We start from the raw sequence: 17,745 nt of genomic DNA, 5'->3' as shown, positions 1-17,745 counted from the left end.
GCCATTGCACTCCAGCCTGGGCAACAAGAGTGAAACTCTGTCTCAAAATAATAATAATAATCATCATCATCATCAGAATGAAATGTCTTTAAATAAACCCTATTGTGCTACAGTCAGGAGAGGCAAGATGCTTCTATTTCAATGAGCAGATGTTGAGCTAAGAAGGAAAGATAAAGGGAATTCTTAAAAACAAGACCTTTAAATCATTTAGGACCTAAAATCTTTACCCATCTAGAACATACTGGATATGCCTCCATGGTGGCAACAAATATATTTTCCCCATGGCTGTGGAAAGATCGTCACTTTAGGTGGAAAGCACTTGGTGTGCAGTGGTCAATGGTGTGGCCAGTTCTAGTACTGATACTGATGGTATCTCATCCTCCTCATCATTTCAGAGCCCCGCAGCACCCACAAAAAGAATGCACACCTTCCACTGTTTCTAGAGTATGTATAGTACGTATCCCTGGATGCTTCTAAAAGATGTTAATATACAACACTTTTGCCCAAAAAGTCCCACACTCATTTATCTGGTGAACAAGTACAAATTTAGCAATTTTAATATTCTTGCAGACAAGTGTGGATATGTATATGCATATATACATATATATATCAAAATTGAGAATTTACAAATAAGATTTGATACATTTAGTCTAGCAGTGGGTGAGTCCATAGAGTAAATCTCAAGTAGGATATATTTATTTTCTTTGGCAGTGTTTTTAGTAATTCGGTTCTACCGCATACAAAGGGACCTGAAGCTTAAATTCAGCTAGTTTTGGAGAAATCCAAAATGAGAAAAACTGAAAGCATGTAGCATTCCATGAAGCGAGAACAGCATGCATATGCTGTTCCTGGAGATACTGAAGTGTCCGAATTTCATGCCTAAAAAGTCTGGAAATCATACTGAATCAGCTGCTGGTTTCTGATGTCTCTGTGATGTGCTATTACAAAAAAAAAAAAAAAAAAAAAAAAGTGGAGAAGCAAAGTTAACAGCAAAACTGAATCCTGTTCATTGTCCAGGCCAAGAAGTGGGACTGAGTTCCAGACTGAGATGACCAGAACGGCCGGTGTCCATCTGTGGCCTTCCTGGCACCTGGGGCAGCAGGGCTGAGCACGCTGGCTGTCTGCTCACAGCCCCTAGTGCGACTTAGTTGGTGGGACTGGGCAGGGCAAGCTTGCAGCATGATGGTCCTGTGATTACCACTTTCCAGGGATGGAGACCCCACACTCGTACCAGCCCACATAGTAGTAGGGGGTTCCAAAGCCGATGTTCCCAAAGCTGACGGGCTCCTGACGATACTGGCGATAGTAGCCTGGAAGGGCAACAGGAGAGGGGAAAAGAATCAGAGGCCCCTAAACCAACAGGTAAAACTCATCCTTACAGCCTCCTTCAGACAGAAGGCCTCTGGTAAGTTTTTCTTGTGACAAAATGCTACTTCCAAATAAACTGAACCATTTTTGTGTGGAGTTGTCATAGCCCTGGGGAAGGGCCAGGACCTCAGGCCCAGCCCCAACCCCAGCCTGGGGTGGGGTCTTCCCCACCTGTCTCTTATGCCTTTTGGCAAGGCCCAGCTGTAACTATAGATAGATAGGGACATGATGGAGCTGGGGACCAGCTCAGGCCTCCTCCATAGGAGCCTAGTGACTAAGTGTAAAGTATTTCTTTATCCCAAGCAGATCTGTAGAGATCGTCCTGTTCCCACACGTGTGTGACACAGCTAGGATGGCGTGATCTCTGTCTCCCCACAGAAGAGGATAATTTTAGCCAGTTGCTAGTCAGCACTCACTACCGGGCAGGCCCTGACCTGGATGGACAACATTGAGCCAGATGCCTGCCCCGTCCTCACAGAGCTCAGGGCCCCCAACTTACCTCTTTCCTCCAAGGCTTAATTCCTGGACTCTGGGGTAGATTTTTAGACCTTTCAAGGAAATCTCTCAAAGAAATCCTGTAGCATTTCTGACCATTTCTCCCTTGAAGTAGGAGGATGCTCCAACCTTCTCAAAACGTTTCTGGAAACTCAGTAACTGCTCTCACACTCTTGGCCCTGTTTACTTTTGCCAAATAGATAACTGCCTGCCCTTCCACCACTGAGTGTGCTGAGTACCCAGCAGCTCTATTCAGGGCCAGTCCCATGACCACAGTCACAGGGACACCATGAAATATGGATAATGCAGGCACTAGTAACTCTGGGGGACTGTAAGATCCAGAAAAAAATGAAGAAAGGTGATATATTCTGTAGATTTGTTCTAATAGTTAATTTTATGTGTCGACTGGACTAGGCTACATATCTGATCCAACATTAAATGTTTTTGTAAGCTATTTCTTAGATGAGATTAACATTTATTATTTCATTTCTTTTTCTTTATTTTGGAGACAGGGTCTTGCTCTGTTGCCCAGGCTGTTGTCCTCTTGCAGTCTGGCCACAAAACCAAGACAGGCTTGTAGGACAGACCAAATGACTCTTTGACCCAAAGGCAGCCTAGACCTCTAGATCACTAGGTCACCTCTAGGTCACTGCAGCCTAGACCTCTCCAGCTCAAGCAGTCCTTCCATCTCAGCCTCCTGGGTAGCTGGGACTACAGGCATGCACCACCACATCTGGATAATTTTCTTATTTTTTGTAGAGATGGGATCTCACTATGTTGCCTAGGCTGGTTTCAAACTCCTGGCCTCAAGCAATCCTCCCACCTCAGCCTCCCAAGGTGCTGGGATTACAGGTGTGAGCCACAGTGCCTGGCCAAGATTAACATTTAAATCACCAGACTGAGGAAAGCAGATGACCCTCAATAATGTGGGTGGGCTTTGTCCAATCAGTCAAAGGCCTGAATAGAAAAAGACTGGAGGTTCCCCTAACCAGAGGTAATTCTGCCTGCAAGCAGCCTTTGGATTTGAACTGCAACATCAGCTCTTCCCTGGATCTCCAACCTGACAACCTACCCTGCAGATTTTGCACTTGCCAGTTTCCACAATTGTGTGAGATGGTTCTTTAAAATAAATCTATAGATAGATAGATAGATAGATAGAATAGATGGATGGATAGATGGATAGAGAGAGAGAGAGAGATAGATGGATGGATAGACAGATGTGAATTGATAGATAATGGATAGATAGACAGACAGACAGATGGACAGATGGATGGATAGACAAATGGGTGGATGGATGGATAGATAGATAGATAGATAGATAGATAGATAGATAGATAGAATAGACAGACGGATGGATGGATGGATAGATAGACAGACAGACAGACAGACAGACAGATAGATAGATAGATAGATAGATAGATAGATAGATAGATAGATGTGAATTGATAGATAACGGATGGATAGATAGATAGATAGACAGATGGATGCATAGACAAATGGGTGGATACCTAGATAGATAGATAGATAGATAGATAGATGGATAGACAAATAGCTGACAAGACAGAGAGACAGACAGACAGACAGAGAGAGAGAGATGTAGATGGATGGATGGATAGATACATGGAGAGATGGATGGATAGATAGATGCTGGATAGGGAGATAGACAAACAGATGAACAGATGGATGACAGATGGATAGACAGGCAGTTATAAATATAAGGATAGACAGTATGGATAGATAGATGAATAGATGGATGGATAGATACATATATACATAAGTAGATGGGTAGATAGATTAATAATAGATAAATGGATGGATGGATGGATAGATGATAGATAGATAGATAGATAGATAGATAGATAGATAGATAGATAGATAAATAGATGGATGCATAGATGGATAGATGGATGGATGGATAGATGGGCAGATGGATAGAGAGAGAGATGGATACATACATACATATGTAGATGGATAGATAGGTAGATATAGATAGATGATACAGAGAGAGATGGATAGATGGATGGATGGATGGATAGATAGATAGATAGATAGATAGATAGATAGATAGATAGATAGACAGATCCTATTGATTGTTTCTTTGGATGAGAGAACCTTGACTAATATGCTTATTTTACTGTTTTCTGTATTTTACTGTATTTTAATTTTTTGAAAATGGGTAATTCATGTAGCTACCTACAGTATTTTTTCCAATCTAAAAATTTAGCAAATCAGAACATCTCATGTCTTGAAAATGCCTGATCACTCAGAGCTGAGTGCGTAATGAAAAGTCTAGACTGTATTCAGTTGTTCTGTTTATTCATTTGGAGTCCAAGAGAGTTAATAACATTAAATTGTTAACTTTTGAGATTAGTGTATCTGTCTTCACCTTATAATGCCACAGTCAAATAGCTTATACATTACCTCCTGAAACATATCACGGTGGGTCTGCGTGTGTGTTTATCTTTGCCTTCTCTGTACCTTTGTTCATGCCATTCCCCCCTCCTTGAGGCTCACCCCTCACCCATACATAATGCAAGTATTTTGTTGATTCTTTATTTTTATTTTTATGACCTTAAGTGCTCCCAACATCCATCTTCAAATGACAAGGCAAAGGCAGACCTACTGTGAATTTCCCCTCTCTGTTAATCCTTCTCTCCCACCTCCCAGGGTAATATATCAGGCACTTGTTTGCATTACCTTGAATGGTAGGGAGGGCTTCTACATAGGACTGAGGCCCTGTTCTTCCATCAAGGTGTGAATCCACAAATTGGCAATGGTCTTCACCTCTTCCCCAGCTGTCTCCAATGCTGTAGAATGTATCTGCATGAAGGAAATGATTGAGTCAAAGACTAGGTACAGAATGTCACAACTGGTTTAAGAGTTTGCACAAGCTTTGGAGACCGTTTGAATGAGCATATTAAACTGTGTGTGCTATACTTTTCATGCCTGTAAATGGTGATAACGGTACCAGTCTCATAAAGGTTGTAAGAATTCAGCAAGATCAAAGTATGCTAAATCCTTAATGAATGTCCAGTAAGTGGGAACTACAGCATTAACACTACAGGCAGTTTCGAGTAGACCTTTCTATTCCTTAGTTCTAAAAACAAGGAATGATGAAAACTATGGTAGTTGGAGAATACATCATGAAATTATTATGAAAGGCAGGAAGGTCTATACAAATAGAAGAATCTATTTTCATGCGTAACTAGGAGGGGGCGGGCCTGTGGTATGAGACGCTGTCCATGGTCCTGAGCCTTAGCTGCACAGTAGGACAAACTTGTTTCTCCCAACCCTGGGATATGACACATGGTTATGCAGCCTCTCCTAGGAATTCTGAAGCAGGGGAGGAAAAGGACAGTGATGGAAGAGAAAGAAAAGAGCAGAGAGAGAGAGACAGACTGTGCTTGTTGGGAGAAGCATATACACAGAATTCACATAGGGTTGGGGTCAAAGGGGGGACTTTGTTTTGACAGTTTTTAAATGACAACTGCTGACAAGAAAAAAAAAACACTCAAAATCTATTTTTGACCAATGACAAAATGTAGACCAGCTGAGGTAAAGTTTTAACAACGTATACACTGAAAAATTTTAAGTTGTGCAAGTTTTAAAGTAAAAAACAAGTTTGCTGTGTAGGTGGGTGAGTGAAAAGCCAGGTGAATAGAAATTGCATTTGGAAGTGTTAGTAGCTCAAGGCACTTGAGTTATTCTTTGTTTTAATCTCCTACCATGATAAAAACAATGTGATTTTTATTAGGACACAGAAGAGATATTATTGCCGATATGTGTTCCACCATTTACATTTTTTCTCTGTAAAGTTGTGGCTGTGGCAGGGGCTGGAGAGGAAACTTTTCCTCAATTATTCCAGCTCGGGCTCGTACTCGTTGTTATTGTATTAGTGGCAAGAAAAAAACCCCTAGATTTCTAACATAATTTTGGAATGTCATAACCAGTCACTATGTCATTCCTAAGACATAGTGAATTTTTCATTTGTTCGTTTTTTATTTCTTTTTAGTAGAGATGGGTTTCACCATGTTGGCCAAGCTGGTCTTGAATTCCTGATCTCTAGTAATCCGCCCACCTCAGCCTCCCAAAGTGCTGGGATTACAGGTGTGAGCCACTGTGCCCAGCCAACATGTTAAATCTTTTAAAATATTTTGGGGTTGCCAGTGTAAAAACTAGTATCCTCAAAGTAGAATCTGTAAAATTGGTTTGCATTAGAGGCAGAGTGAGCCATAATCATAGTTCCAGCCCTCATAAACATTCCAATGCACCTGTGATGCCAAGTTAGAACCTGATAAAATCAAAATGTTACATACCTTCCATAGGCAACCATGCACAAAGACTTACCTTTCAGGTTGTCACTGAGGAAGATTTTATACCTCAGTGAATTACAAAGAACAACTCCCACGAACTTTCGATACCACGTCCGCTTCACATATTGCCGCCCATGGCAGTCCGTGTAGCCGGGATCATGTTTGAAAGCGAACGGGATCCAAATAGGCTCACCGCCTTGACAACACAAAACACACGTGCTAAGGGTAAGCACTCCACGGTGTGTCTTCTCTCACAAAGTGCCAGGAAACTGGACTGCCTTCCTGGGCCTTCCCTTCCTTGAGGGCTTTGTTTTTTGTTTGTTTGTTTGTTTTTGGGTTTTTTTGTTGTTTGTTTGTTTTTGATGGAATCTCACTCTGTACCCCATGTTGGAGTGCAGTGGCACGATCTCAGCTCACTGCAACCTCTGCCTCCCGGGTTCAAGGGATTATCCTGCCTCAGCCTCCTTGAGTAGCTGGGATTACAGGTGCATGCCACCACGCCCTGCTAATTTTTGTATTTTTAGTTTCATCATATTGGTCAGGCTGGTCTTGAACTCCTGACCTCATGATCCGCCCACCTTGGCCTCCCAAAGTGCTGGGATTACAGGCATGAGCCATCATGCCCGACCTTGCAGGGCTTTTTTGAGCAAAATTTTCCCATCCTCCTTCTCTTTCTATGTCTTTTTCAGTACTAAAGTACATTTGGGGCATTATTTTTACCTGAACGTATTTAAAGTATTCACATTTCAATAAGGGATTCTCAGAGTTAAGAAGTCTTTAAATGGCAAGGAAAATAAGCTGCAATGGCAGATTTGGTCTTTTGGAGCATGCCATCCTGTCCCCAGGTCCCTCTGCATGGACTCCACTTCTTGCCATTCAGAAGACCTGTTTTGCACTTAAGCAACAAAGCTTTCTCAATTTCCTTGAAAAACAAAGTAAAACTTGTTGTTTTACTTGTTGCACTTTGCTACCTTTTCAGTGATTTAAAATATTCAAATGAGTCACGAAAATAAAGCATCTGTTTCATAGGACTGGCTACTCCATGATGTTTTTTCATACATGTTGATTGCTATGGCTCTATTTTAAAATTCCCAGATCATTCTTTCCCATAGAGTAAAGAAGATCAGGATGAAGAGTGAAAGGAAAGCATAGAAGTTCACGGAAAATTGGGAAAATGGTCCAGACTTTCTAATTGTGTGTAACCACAACAATCTCATATTCAATATTCAACCTGATTACCAGAATGTCCAGATTATCAAGAAGACAGACTTACCTGGAGGCCTCACAACAAGCAGAGGATTATCTGTAGAATGAAAAAGAAATAATGGACTTGGTGCCATATTTCACAATCATGCAGTTTTTTAAATGGTTAGTGTAACTGAAAGAGCTAATCAAATCAGAATAAAGAAAAAGATAAGATTTGATAGATGCCAACGTTTTCCTTGGTTTTATTTTCTAAACATTTCCTTTGGAGAAATACTGTTTTCTAGTTAGAGCATGTTGCTATTTACCTAGAAGCTGTGGATCCCTGAAAATAATAAGGTTTTGATATTATGTATTACAAAATAATTCAGTACTTATTTTAAAAAATTGTCTACCTTTAGAAAATAGTGTGGTGGTTTCTTAAAAAGGTGAGCATACACCTGCTATACAATCCATCCATTCCACTCAGTCATTTATCTAAGAGAAATGGAAACATATGTCCATCCAAACACTTCCACATAAATGTTTATAGCAACTCTGTTTGTAATAGTCAAAAAGTAGAAACAACACAAGTGTTTCCCAACAGGTGATCTGACTAGGTAAACAAACTGTAGCACAGCCATACAAGGAAATACTGCTCACTAGTAAAAGAGAGTGAACTACTGATACACACAATGGTTTGGATGAATCTCAAAATGATGATGCTAGGTGAAAGAAGCCAGTCAAAGGAGTTCATACTGTATGAGTCTACTGATACCCAAATCTAGAAAGTGCAAACTAATCTATAGTGACAGGAAGCAGATGAATGGTTGCCTATAAACTGGAAAGAGAAGGGGCCTGGGAAAGCTGCATTGCACAGTAGCAGGAGGAAACTGTTGGGGAGATGGATATGCTATCTTGACAGTGACAATGGCTTCATGGGTATAAGCACAACTCAAAATATACTAAGATGTACACTTCAAGTATGTTCAGGTAACTGTATGGCATTTGTACCTCAACAAATGTAAAACCCATCTCTACCTTAGCCCAAGTAACACCATTTAAGAAAAATATGGTACTAGCTTTTTAAGGAATTCTGCTTCAGAAAAGTTTCATTTTTTTTGTTTTTTGGTTTTTTTTTGAGATGGAGTTTCGCTCTTGTTGCCCAGGGTAGAGTGCAATGGCATGATCTCGGCTCACCACAACCTCCACCTCCTGAGTTCAAGCGACTCTCCTGCCTCAGCCTCCTGAGTAGCTGGGATTACAGGCATGTGCCATCATGACTGGCTAATTTTTTTTTTTTAGATGGAGTGTTGCTCTGTCGCCCAGGCTGGAGTGCAGTGGCGCAATCTTGGCTCACTGCAAGCTCCGTCTCCTGGTTTCATGCCATTCTCCTGCCTCAGCCTCCCAAGTAGCTGGGACTATAGGCACCTGCCACTATGCCTGGCTAATTTTTTGTATTTTTGTAGAGATGGGGTTTCACTGTGCTAACCAGGATGATCTTGATCTCCTGCCCTCGTGATCCACCCCCCTCAACCTCCCAAAGTTTTGGGATTACAGGCATGAGCCACTGTACCCGGCCAAAAAGTTTATTTTTATAAAATGCCATGAACTAGGTAAATCTGGACGATTCTTTTTTTTTTTTTTTGAAAAATTATCATACAGTAAATTGCTCTTTTATGGTATATATCCTATGAATGTTCACGCCTGCACAGGTTCATGGAATCCTGCCAAAATCAGCATGCAAAAGGTTTACATCACCCCCAAATCTCCCTAGGCTGCACTTTGTACAGACCATTTGTTCTGATGCCCTCTGCTATCCACAAAATAGAGGGACACACCATAGCCATAAGTGTCCAATGCTTGCTTTGCTCCCCTGCTCTGAACTGAAGTTCAACAGTCTGCCAAAAACATTCCAAATACCCCAGGGCAGGTGGAGGGAAACAAACAAAATGACACCAGCACAGAAAACAAGACCTGACCTCATGGCACAGCCTGTGTCACACACTACGTTTACTTTCTGTATTAATTTTCAGATTGTTATGTTTGGCAAACTCCATAATTCACTGACTTTATCATTTTCCTGTTGTTCCTGTTGCTCGCCTAACCGTTTTCAGCAGAGTAGCACAAAATGAAGGAGAAACTTGAATAAACCGATGGAATAAAGGCAGATAACCAGAGCAAGTAACTGTCCAATTTTCATGTGTGTGCGGCTCCTCTGGGAGCCCATTGAAAGCGTTTCCTAGAGAGATTCTTATTCAGATGGTAGGGTGGGGCCTTGAGTTTTCCTCACCCAGCCCTCGGAGGCCATAAAGAATGAATTAGGAGTTTTTCTTGGAGAAGAAGGTAGAAGACAGCTGTTTTATCAAAACTTTAGATTGCAGCTCCAGAAGTTACGTGTGTATCACTTTTACTCTCAGAAAGATTTCAGATCGGAGTTTCCTGATAGCTTTTGGATTTGAAATTTTAAAACATTTTTTTCATGTTGATTCTGATAGTTGCCAAAGTCCACCTTGTTTTAGGAAATGCAGTCATAATCACAGACACATCCCTTATTTTAGCAAATTAACCACAGATAATTGTTTTCTCTTGCTCTTTCCTAATTACTAACAGAAACATATTTCTTAAATAAAGAGATGAAAACATGTTTGAGGTCCTTTGCCTACATTTCTGGTATAAAGCATATTCTTAGAAAAGACTTTATGTTTTCATATATTTTGACTCAGTACGTTTTAAATCATGACACTTAAAATATCTTCCAATGACCCATTTTCTGGGATCAGGCTGCATGTAGAAGATCATCTAGCCAAATGGAAGCTGGGTGCAGGGCTGGCTCAGCTGGGTTGCTCTGAACTCAGCCTGGCTTCCTGCATGGAAAAGTCTCTAGGCCAAGAACTGTCACAGTAGCTGGCTCTGCATGTGCTACCTTAGACCACAGTCCATAGGAACTGTGTTTTCAGAGGCAAACTCTCACTCTATCACCCAGGCTGGAGGGCCATGGTGTGACCACGGCTCACTACAGCTCAACCTCCTGGACTCAAACTATCCTCCCTCTTCAGCCTCCTGAGTAGCTGGGACTATAGGCATGCATCACCATGCCTGGCTAATTTTAAAATTTTTTTGTAGAGACAGGACCTCCCTGTGTTGCTCAAGCTGGTCTTGAACTCCTGGTCTCAAGAGATCCTCCCACTTTGGCTTTCCAAATTGTTGGGATCACAGGCATGAGCCACCACCCCTGACCAGGAACATTTTCTTGCAGGGACTGAGAGCTTTGCCCACCAGCACCCCAAAATGCAAGGGCATGCTCTGAATGATACTGCTTGTAAGACTGAATGATATTGTAATTAACCTCTCAATATTAATTAAAGATATCTCTGCCTTCTATTAAGGGGGCATCCAATGTCTTGGCTCATTGGAGAGGCAACTGCCTGTCAGCCACATGACATGTGTGTTCTTCAGGTGCTTGCAATAATTTTTTTTAAACTCTGCAACTAACTTTTGTACAGATAGAGTCAACTTTATCTTTCCCATGTTGTTGAAATCTAGATTTTTTTCCTTTCATTGGAATTTGACCTTTCTGTTCCTCAGAGAGCTCATGAAAACTACTTTTAATTTTATTATCCAAGTTTTAACCTAGCACAAAGCAAATAATGTTTACTTTAGAAACAGATATCCAACATGAGCTCATTAAATAGAAAAGTAAGTATTTATTCTATTGTAGCCATCATTCTAGATTATTTATTTCATTTTTTAGAAAAGTAAAACAAATCAGAATGTGAAGTCATTCATACCTGATTCGGTGACAAATGAGACCGAAGGGCTGACAGGTCCGTAGCCATGAGGATTTTGTGCTTGCACTTTAAAATAATACCTGAAGTTGGAAGAAAATATATTTTGAAAGAAACGTGTATTTGACTTCTGTGTAATGACACAGACTCCCAAACTGCTGAACACCTAAACTGTGAGAGTCTTTGAGTTCTAATGTTTGCAAATGCACACAGCACTAGTGATTCTTCATGTTTTTTCTGAACTTTCTCAGTTTTGAATAAATTCTCTAAATAATACAATTAACATAGCAGAGATACACGGCTAATGGCAAGAGAAGGGACATATTAGAACACAGGTTGCTCGGTGAGCATGTGTTCCTTCGTGCTAATGGCAATAGAATAGGGACATATTACAACACAGAACGCTTGGTGACCACGCGTTCCTTCGCATCAGGACTGTCCCTGCTCTGCGCAGGCTCTCCTGAGCTCATCCCTGGTGAGACGCTCCTCTAGCCCTGCTCTCGCTCAGGTTTAAGACTCTAGTCTCCGCTTCAGTTCCACAGCCTGGTAGAGAGAGGGTGGTGGAGCAAAACACTACAAAGCGGAATTCAAATTATAACCTAATTATATCCCTGGAGTCCATGTAGAAGAGCAGGACGTTTGCTCCAGCAACCACACAACTTAAGGTTGACAGGGAGAGGATGAACCGGGCTGGAGGCTGCCTCTTCAGTGAAGCTAACACGGCAATGGTGTCTTGGGTGCATTGAGAAATGCTGTGGTTGGCTCTGAAGCTGGGAAGGGACCACCTTAAAAGTCACTGAGTTATGAGCTTCTGCACCTCAAGGAAAGAGAAACGAGTCCAAGAAGGGAAAGGGGGAAAGATCCAAAGAGAGAGACTTTTCTGTAGGGCTAAACTTTGTCTTGGAAGAGCGAATGTGCTGGAAAGCACGCTGCCTGAGTCAACTAGCTCATCTGGAGGGAGACTGAGTCTCGAAGCATCTTATTGGCATTCTTGCAAGCAAAAGAAAAAGAATGGTGTTTAGAGAAGTAATAAAGACCAACACCACACTTGTGTCCCACTATATCTTAATCTTTGCGCTTTCCTCACCTCTTGATTCTAGATATTTTACATGCTCTTTTAGTGCTTAGCTGCTTACAGATGAAGAGAGAGGTAAAGAATCCCTGGTGGCTCTGTCATTTTAGAGAGCTCATAAGGGATCTCTTCTCTGGCTTTTGGCCAGTAAGAATGTCACACTTAAATGTTATAAAATTATTTATTTGATTAAGTCAGGCACACAGATTCTATGTACTAATTAAAATGCACTATATTTTTAAAAAGTTAACAATTCATATTCAGAGAGCAAAGGGTTATTAGGCCTATTGCACCAACAGCCCTGGCCTCAAGCCTTCTGAGCTGCTGGATCACCAAGGCCGAGACAGGCCTCAGAAAAGAGATATTTTACTTTGGGTTTGATTAAAAGAAAACAAAGAAAAGCCATTGGGTAAAATTAGTCTTCCTAAGCCATTTGCATCTTATTTAGGAGTATTCTTTTTTATTGCAATTTAAATAAAAAGATATGCACAATTAAGAACATATGAGTTTCCAAATCTCAATGCACTCAGCAGCTCATGTTTTCCCAGTTACGCATACTTTTATGCAGTGGTTGTGGAGTTATTTAAGGCAAAACTCTGCAGGCAGTTTGAGCAGTGGGTTTGGCATACATTTGTAGTCCTGGGCAAACTTTACAGACACTTTTTTCACTTAAAAAAGGAAATTAAAACATAAGGAAGGATGCATACTCAGGGGCTCCATGGGACACTTCTGCTGAGTAGTCAACTTTATGGAGGGAAGTGCCTCTATGGAGGTGGCAGAAGGGTGACTGATGGGCTGAGAAGCACTATTCAGATGGATCTGTCTGTATCAATTTTGTTTTGACACTGAAGCCTAAATATTCTCAAAATCCACCTTCCCTGTTGACACAATGATTCTAGGCCTCCAGAAACTCACAAGTGACCATTCCAAAGACATATTCCCATTAGAACCTCACCTAAGGTGTCAAAGTAAATTTAAATATGCTGAGCTGAAAAACAATATGAAATTATGCAAAAAATAACATTCCATTTTTAAAACTCACATGAAACTTTGTTGATGGGCTAAAGTATACATTTCATACTCTGAATAGTCTCTGCCTCAGCCAAGTAACAAAAGCAATCCATGCCTCACCCTCTTAAGCTTCTGGCACCTTCTTTCGAACAACCTCAATTGTGACAAGTCTGTGTGTTTTAAGTATGGATTTAAAATACGCAGACTCCAAAGAGTTCTTTGGGACTCTGTCTGGTGTCTAAGGTAGACAATGCTCACTTAAAGTCAAAAGCAAGATCCAATTGTAAATAACCAAAGCTCACTTTTATTCCCTTGCCCCTCTTTGGGGTAGACTGACTTCTAGTCTCCCCTGGATTGACTCAGAAGCTGGTTTCTCAAGTGAGCCCCCATGAGGACTGAGACGACCAAAGTGAGTTCCCTGGAGATGATCTGCATTCCAGTGACACAGGGGAAAATGAGTGTCCTTACATCACACTTGCACTTTCCTAGCTCTAAAATTTAGCAGCTGCTCAGAAGGGTTTTGAGGAAATTCAGGAGGAGCTGTGAGTGTCTCTACCAGAAGAGCACATAAGCAGGTGGGCACCTCAGGAGAGGCAGATTAGCAGCTGCAGCTCCTCCTCTGCCTCAAGGTGCTGAGTGTGTGTGGGGCCAACCCAAGGGCCCCTGGCACTGTCTGTCCTGCTTCTCCTCAACCTTCCTCCAAATTGGCCTCCTTTGTTTCCTAGGGCACATCCTTCTTTAAGGCATCCTCTCTGCTGGGAGCACAGCCTACTCTGCAGGATGACTGATTCTTATGGTTCAGATTTTACTTTCCCAGAGAACCTTGTCTGACTCCCCTCTCTATCCCCAAGCTCACAAAGAAAAAATATCCCCCCATTATATACTCTCAAAGCATGGTGTACTTCTCCCTCACAACACCCACTCAGGGAGGTTTATATTTATGTTGGTTTTTTAAAAATCTGCCTCTTCTACCAGACTGTAAGCTCCTTGAGGGCAGGGCCATGTGTATTTTCCCCAATCCAGCCCAGATGTTCCACCTCGCACTCAGGAAGTGTGTAGTAAGGACTGACTGAATGAGCCGTGCACACTCTCTAATACCTGTTGAAAGAATGAGTAAACTATCGCCCTACATAACCCTCCTGACATGACTCAAAATTCAACATCAGTCTGGCAGCAGAAGTTGTGGAAAGAATGCTAGACTCGGCGAGTCAGGAGGCTGTGATTCAGATCCTATTGTAATTAGCTCTGTGGCAAGGCCTCTGGAAGGCCTCTTGCTGCTTTTTGATACTGAGGCTGTGCTGCAAAAGCACTGTCACTCTGCACACACACACACACACACACACACAAAAGGACATTGACTCCATTTTCTCTAATTTTCTTGGTTTTGTTTTATCTAATTGATTAAAAAATTAATTTGCCATTACTACTAGGGAAAAGCAAAAAAAAAAAAAAAAAAAAAAAAAAACTGCTTTCTCAGCTTCCTGGTTTACTACTTGCTTTTTATTTGCCAAATCCCAAAATTCATAATAATTTATGAAAGCTCAGCTCAAGTGGGCCCAAATGGCACGTTAAAATGTCTTGAGGAAAACTCACAGCTCGTTCAGTAGCCTTTCGGTGCCCACGGCTGGTGTCCAGATTCTATCCCCTTTAACACATGCCTGTTTAATGAGGGCCATTTTGTTCCAACCTCCTCCATGTTCCTCAGCCTGTGTAGAAAATGAGAGGCCTCGGGTGTGCCATCACCTCACTTAGAGCTCTTTGCTAAGCAAATATGGTGGCTACCCACAACAGAGGTCTGCTGGACCCATTTGTACCAGCTTGTGAGAGCCAGTCATTAAGTATTCAGGAACTCCACAAGCCCACGGTAGCTTAAAATTGGCCACAGGTGGGAGTATTTATACCACAGAAGTTGGCTAATGGTATCAACCAGGGAACTCTTTTTCCAGAGAGCCAGTTTACCAGCACACCACTCTTGACCATCAAGTGCTTGGTGCTTTCCCACGCTCACCCACCCAGGAGCTTTCTGAAGATCATTACCACCAAAACCAGAAGGCATAAAAGGGGAATGAACAGTCACTCTCTGTGTCCCTGGGAACTAGTTTTGCCTATTTCACGCCAAGGGCCATAAACTCTGGCTTCCAAAATGACTCCCTGGCCAGCCATGCCTAGTTTATGAAGGCATGCTTATAACCTCTACCAATGTGTAAAATGCATCTTTCTTGAATGATGTGAACTTCTACATCATAGAGTTTGGGAACCATTTCATTAAAGTGTTCCGTGATTGCGGCTCAATTTTCGCATACGAAGGTTACGAGGCCTAGTGCCACAATATTGGGGATGAAAAATGGACCAATTCTTTCAACACAGAGAACAACTTTTCTTTCCCTAATGGCAGGTAGTGTTTAGGTAAACAGAGAGGAAAATGTAAGCACAATAGCCTAACAATGACAATACATACAGTCATTTCTTCTAAGAAACTTATATGCATATGGTAAGCATGCATTGACATTCTACTAGAACTAAACAGAGTATTCAAAGAAATCACAAAAACATTTTGATTCCTCCCTTCATTTCCAACCAAAGCATATCAGCAACTATGCACACAGCTCTAATCTTTTGTTTCTAAATGACTGACACATCATACCTCGTGTTGGGCTTTAGGTTTTCAATGGGCAAGTGAGTTACTGATGAAGCTTGAGTGGACCACTTGTTCCTGATGAAGTCTTCATAGGATGCACTGTAAACCAAGTAACCTGAAAATGGAAACAGGAAAGAACCTAATGGGCACCAAGGAACCAAGTCACACACAAGATGTAACCCACTGACAGGAGTGAGGCAAAGCTGCAGATGCAGCTCCATGTGGGAACTGCAGGAAGGAGGGCACGCAGCACTGTAGGACAGGATGGGATGTAACGCTGGCACCTTCTGCTGAATCCAGATGGGGATGACAAAACTAAGACACTTCCTGATGACCTGCTGGCCCCCTACTTCTCTTGCTCATTCCCCAGCTTTCCCCATCGTCTCAGAACTAATCATGTCTCATCTTGACCACACACAGAAAAAAGAAGCAGAAGAAAAATCCAGTACCCTCCACACACGTATTTAAGAACTTCCTATTGCCCTGCACAGGAAACGAAGAATGTTGCTGGTGGATGCTGTGCATGTGTGTGGGGCTGAGAGACCCCAGATGCCCAGGGGTCCCATGACCATTTGGTGAAGGCTGTCCTGCTATTTCTCATTGCTGAGTATCTGTGCTGCCCTTGCCCTCACGGTCTAATCACAGCAGTGAGGCAGCTCTTCTTTCTATTGTCCAACCTGCTCTGTCTTACTTGCTAATAACAGAGCTCAGTCGGTGTGCCCTTGACCCTGACACCTGCCCAGGCTTTACAGCTCTCCCAGGAGGCAAAATGAAGTTCTTCGCACAGCTCAGCACATCCCATATCCTAGGTCTCTTATGTGTACACAGAAGGAGAAAACATTTGTCAAGCCCTTCCTTTGTGCCAAACATTATGCTAACTACGTACTCTCGATTGAATTTGATTTGATTAATCCTCATGATCCTAGTATGTAGGTATTGCCTTCCTCATTTTGCCACAAGAGGAAACTGAGTCTTAGCAATAGGTTAAATATCTTGTCTAAGTTCACATGTATTGATTCATTCAACAAATATTTATTGTGCAACTACTAGTTGCCAGACATTATACTAAGTGCTGGAGATAAAGTGGTGACCAGGAGCTCATGAAGCAGCAGGGTGCACTGGGAAACAGAATTATACAGCCGGGTTGAGCGCTCTGCAGGACCAGTCCACAGTGCTGTGAGAGGGTGTGTAGCGGGAGCTGGCCCACCATGGAGGACACAAAGAGCTTCCCTGGGGTCACAATAAAGGAGCTGGCATCTGAAGGATAAGAAGCAGATAAGCTGTGTGGTAGGAGGTGAGATGGATTCCAGGTTGTGGGAATCCTGAGCAAGACACTGAAGAGGGAGGACCCAGGAGAAGGCAGTGTGGCTGGAAACCGTAAGTGGCGGGAAGAGGGGGCACGAGCTGAGGCTGAAGCAGCACAGGTGGGAAAATTAGGCAGCACCCTTGGACCAAGCTAGGCTTTTGCTTTTCATTCCAAAAGAAAGGGAAAGACAGTTAAGACATTAAACCAGACAATTAGGTTTGCATATTCAACAAATCTCTCCTGTGCAGAAGGCAGAATGGATTGGGTATGGGAGTGCAGATGTGGATGGGACAGTCTAGTTAGACAGCTCTTACAGTAGCCAGGTGAGAGGTGGCAATAGCTTAGAGCACACCACCTAATGGAGAGAAGCAGATGGGTTCAAGAGGAATCCAGAAGGCAACACTGACCAGATTTAATAATGAGTAGAATATAGAAGTGAGATAGAAGGAGACTTGAAGATGCCTCAGGCTTGAGCAAATGTGTGGAAAGTGGGACAGTTCTCTGAGATGGGAAACATAGATGAGGGCCAGATTTGGGAATGGGAAGGATTGTCAGTCTGATTTTTTTTTTTT

The 17,745-nt window shown here is 42.2% G+C and overlaps 1 protein-coding gene across 1 annotated transcript in view; it reads right to left on the bottom strand.

The window, feature by feature from the left end:
- Positions 1-526: 526 nt before the first annotated feature.
- Positions 527-17,745, bottom strand: part of FNDC1 (fibronectin type III domain containing 1) — a 101,559-nt gene continuing 84,340 nt past the window's right edge. The window contains exons 18-23 of the mRNA XM_017889676.1: positions 15,874-15,982; positions 11,150-11,229; positions 7,450-7,479; positions 6,211-6,372; positions 4,561-4,683; positions 527-1,310 (exon numbers count right to left, since the gene is read on the bottom strand). Of these exons, the coding sequence (XP_017745165.1) occupies positions 1,195-1,310; positions 4,561-4,683; positions 6,211-6,372; positions 7,450-7,479; positions 11,150-11,229; positions 15,874-15,982 (620 nt within the window). The 3' untranslated portion in view covers positions 527-1,194. The remainder of the gene's footprint in view (positions 1,311-4,560; positions 4,684-6,210; positions 6,373-7,449; positions 7,480-11,149; positions 11,230-15,873; positions 15,983-17,745) is intronic.

This window comes from Rhinopithecus bieti, unplaced genomic scaffold (genome assembly GCF_001698545.2).
Source record: "Rhinopithecus bieti isolate Rb0 unplaced genomic scaffold, ASM169854v2 scaffold_18548, whole genome shotgun sequence".
In the NCBI taxonomy this organism is placed as follows: domain Eukaryota; kingdom Metazoa; phylum Chordata; class Mammalia; order Primates; family Cercopithecidae; genus Rhinopithecus; species Rhinopithecus bieti.
This window is presented reverse-complemented; position numbering and strand designations above follow the sequence as displayed.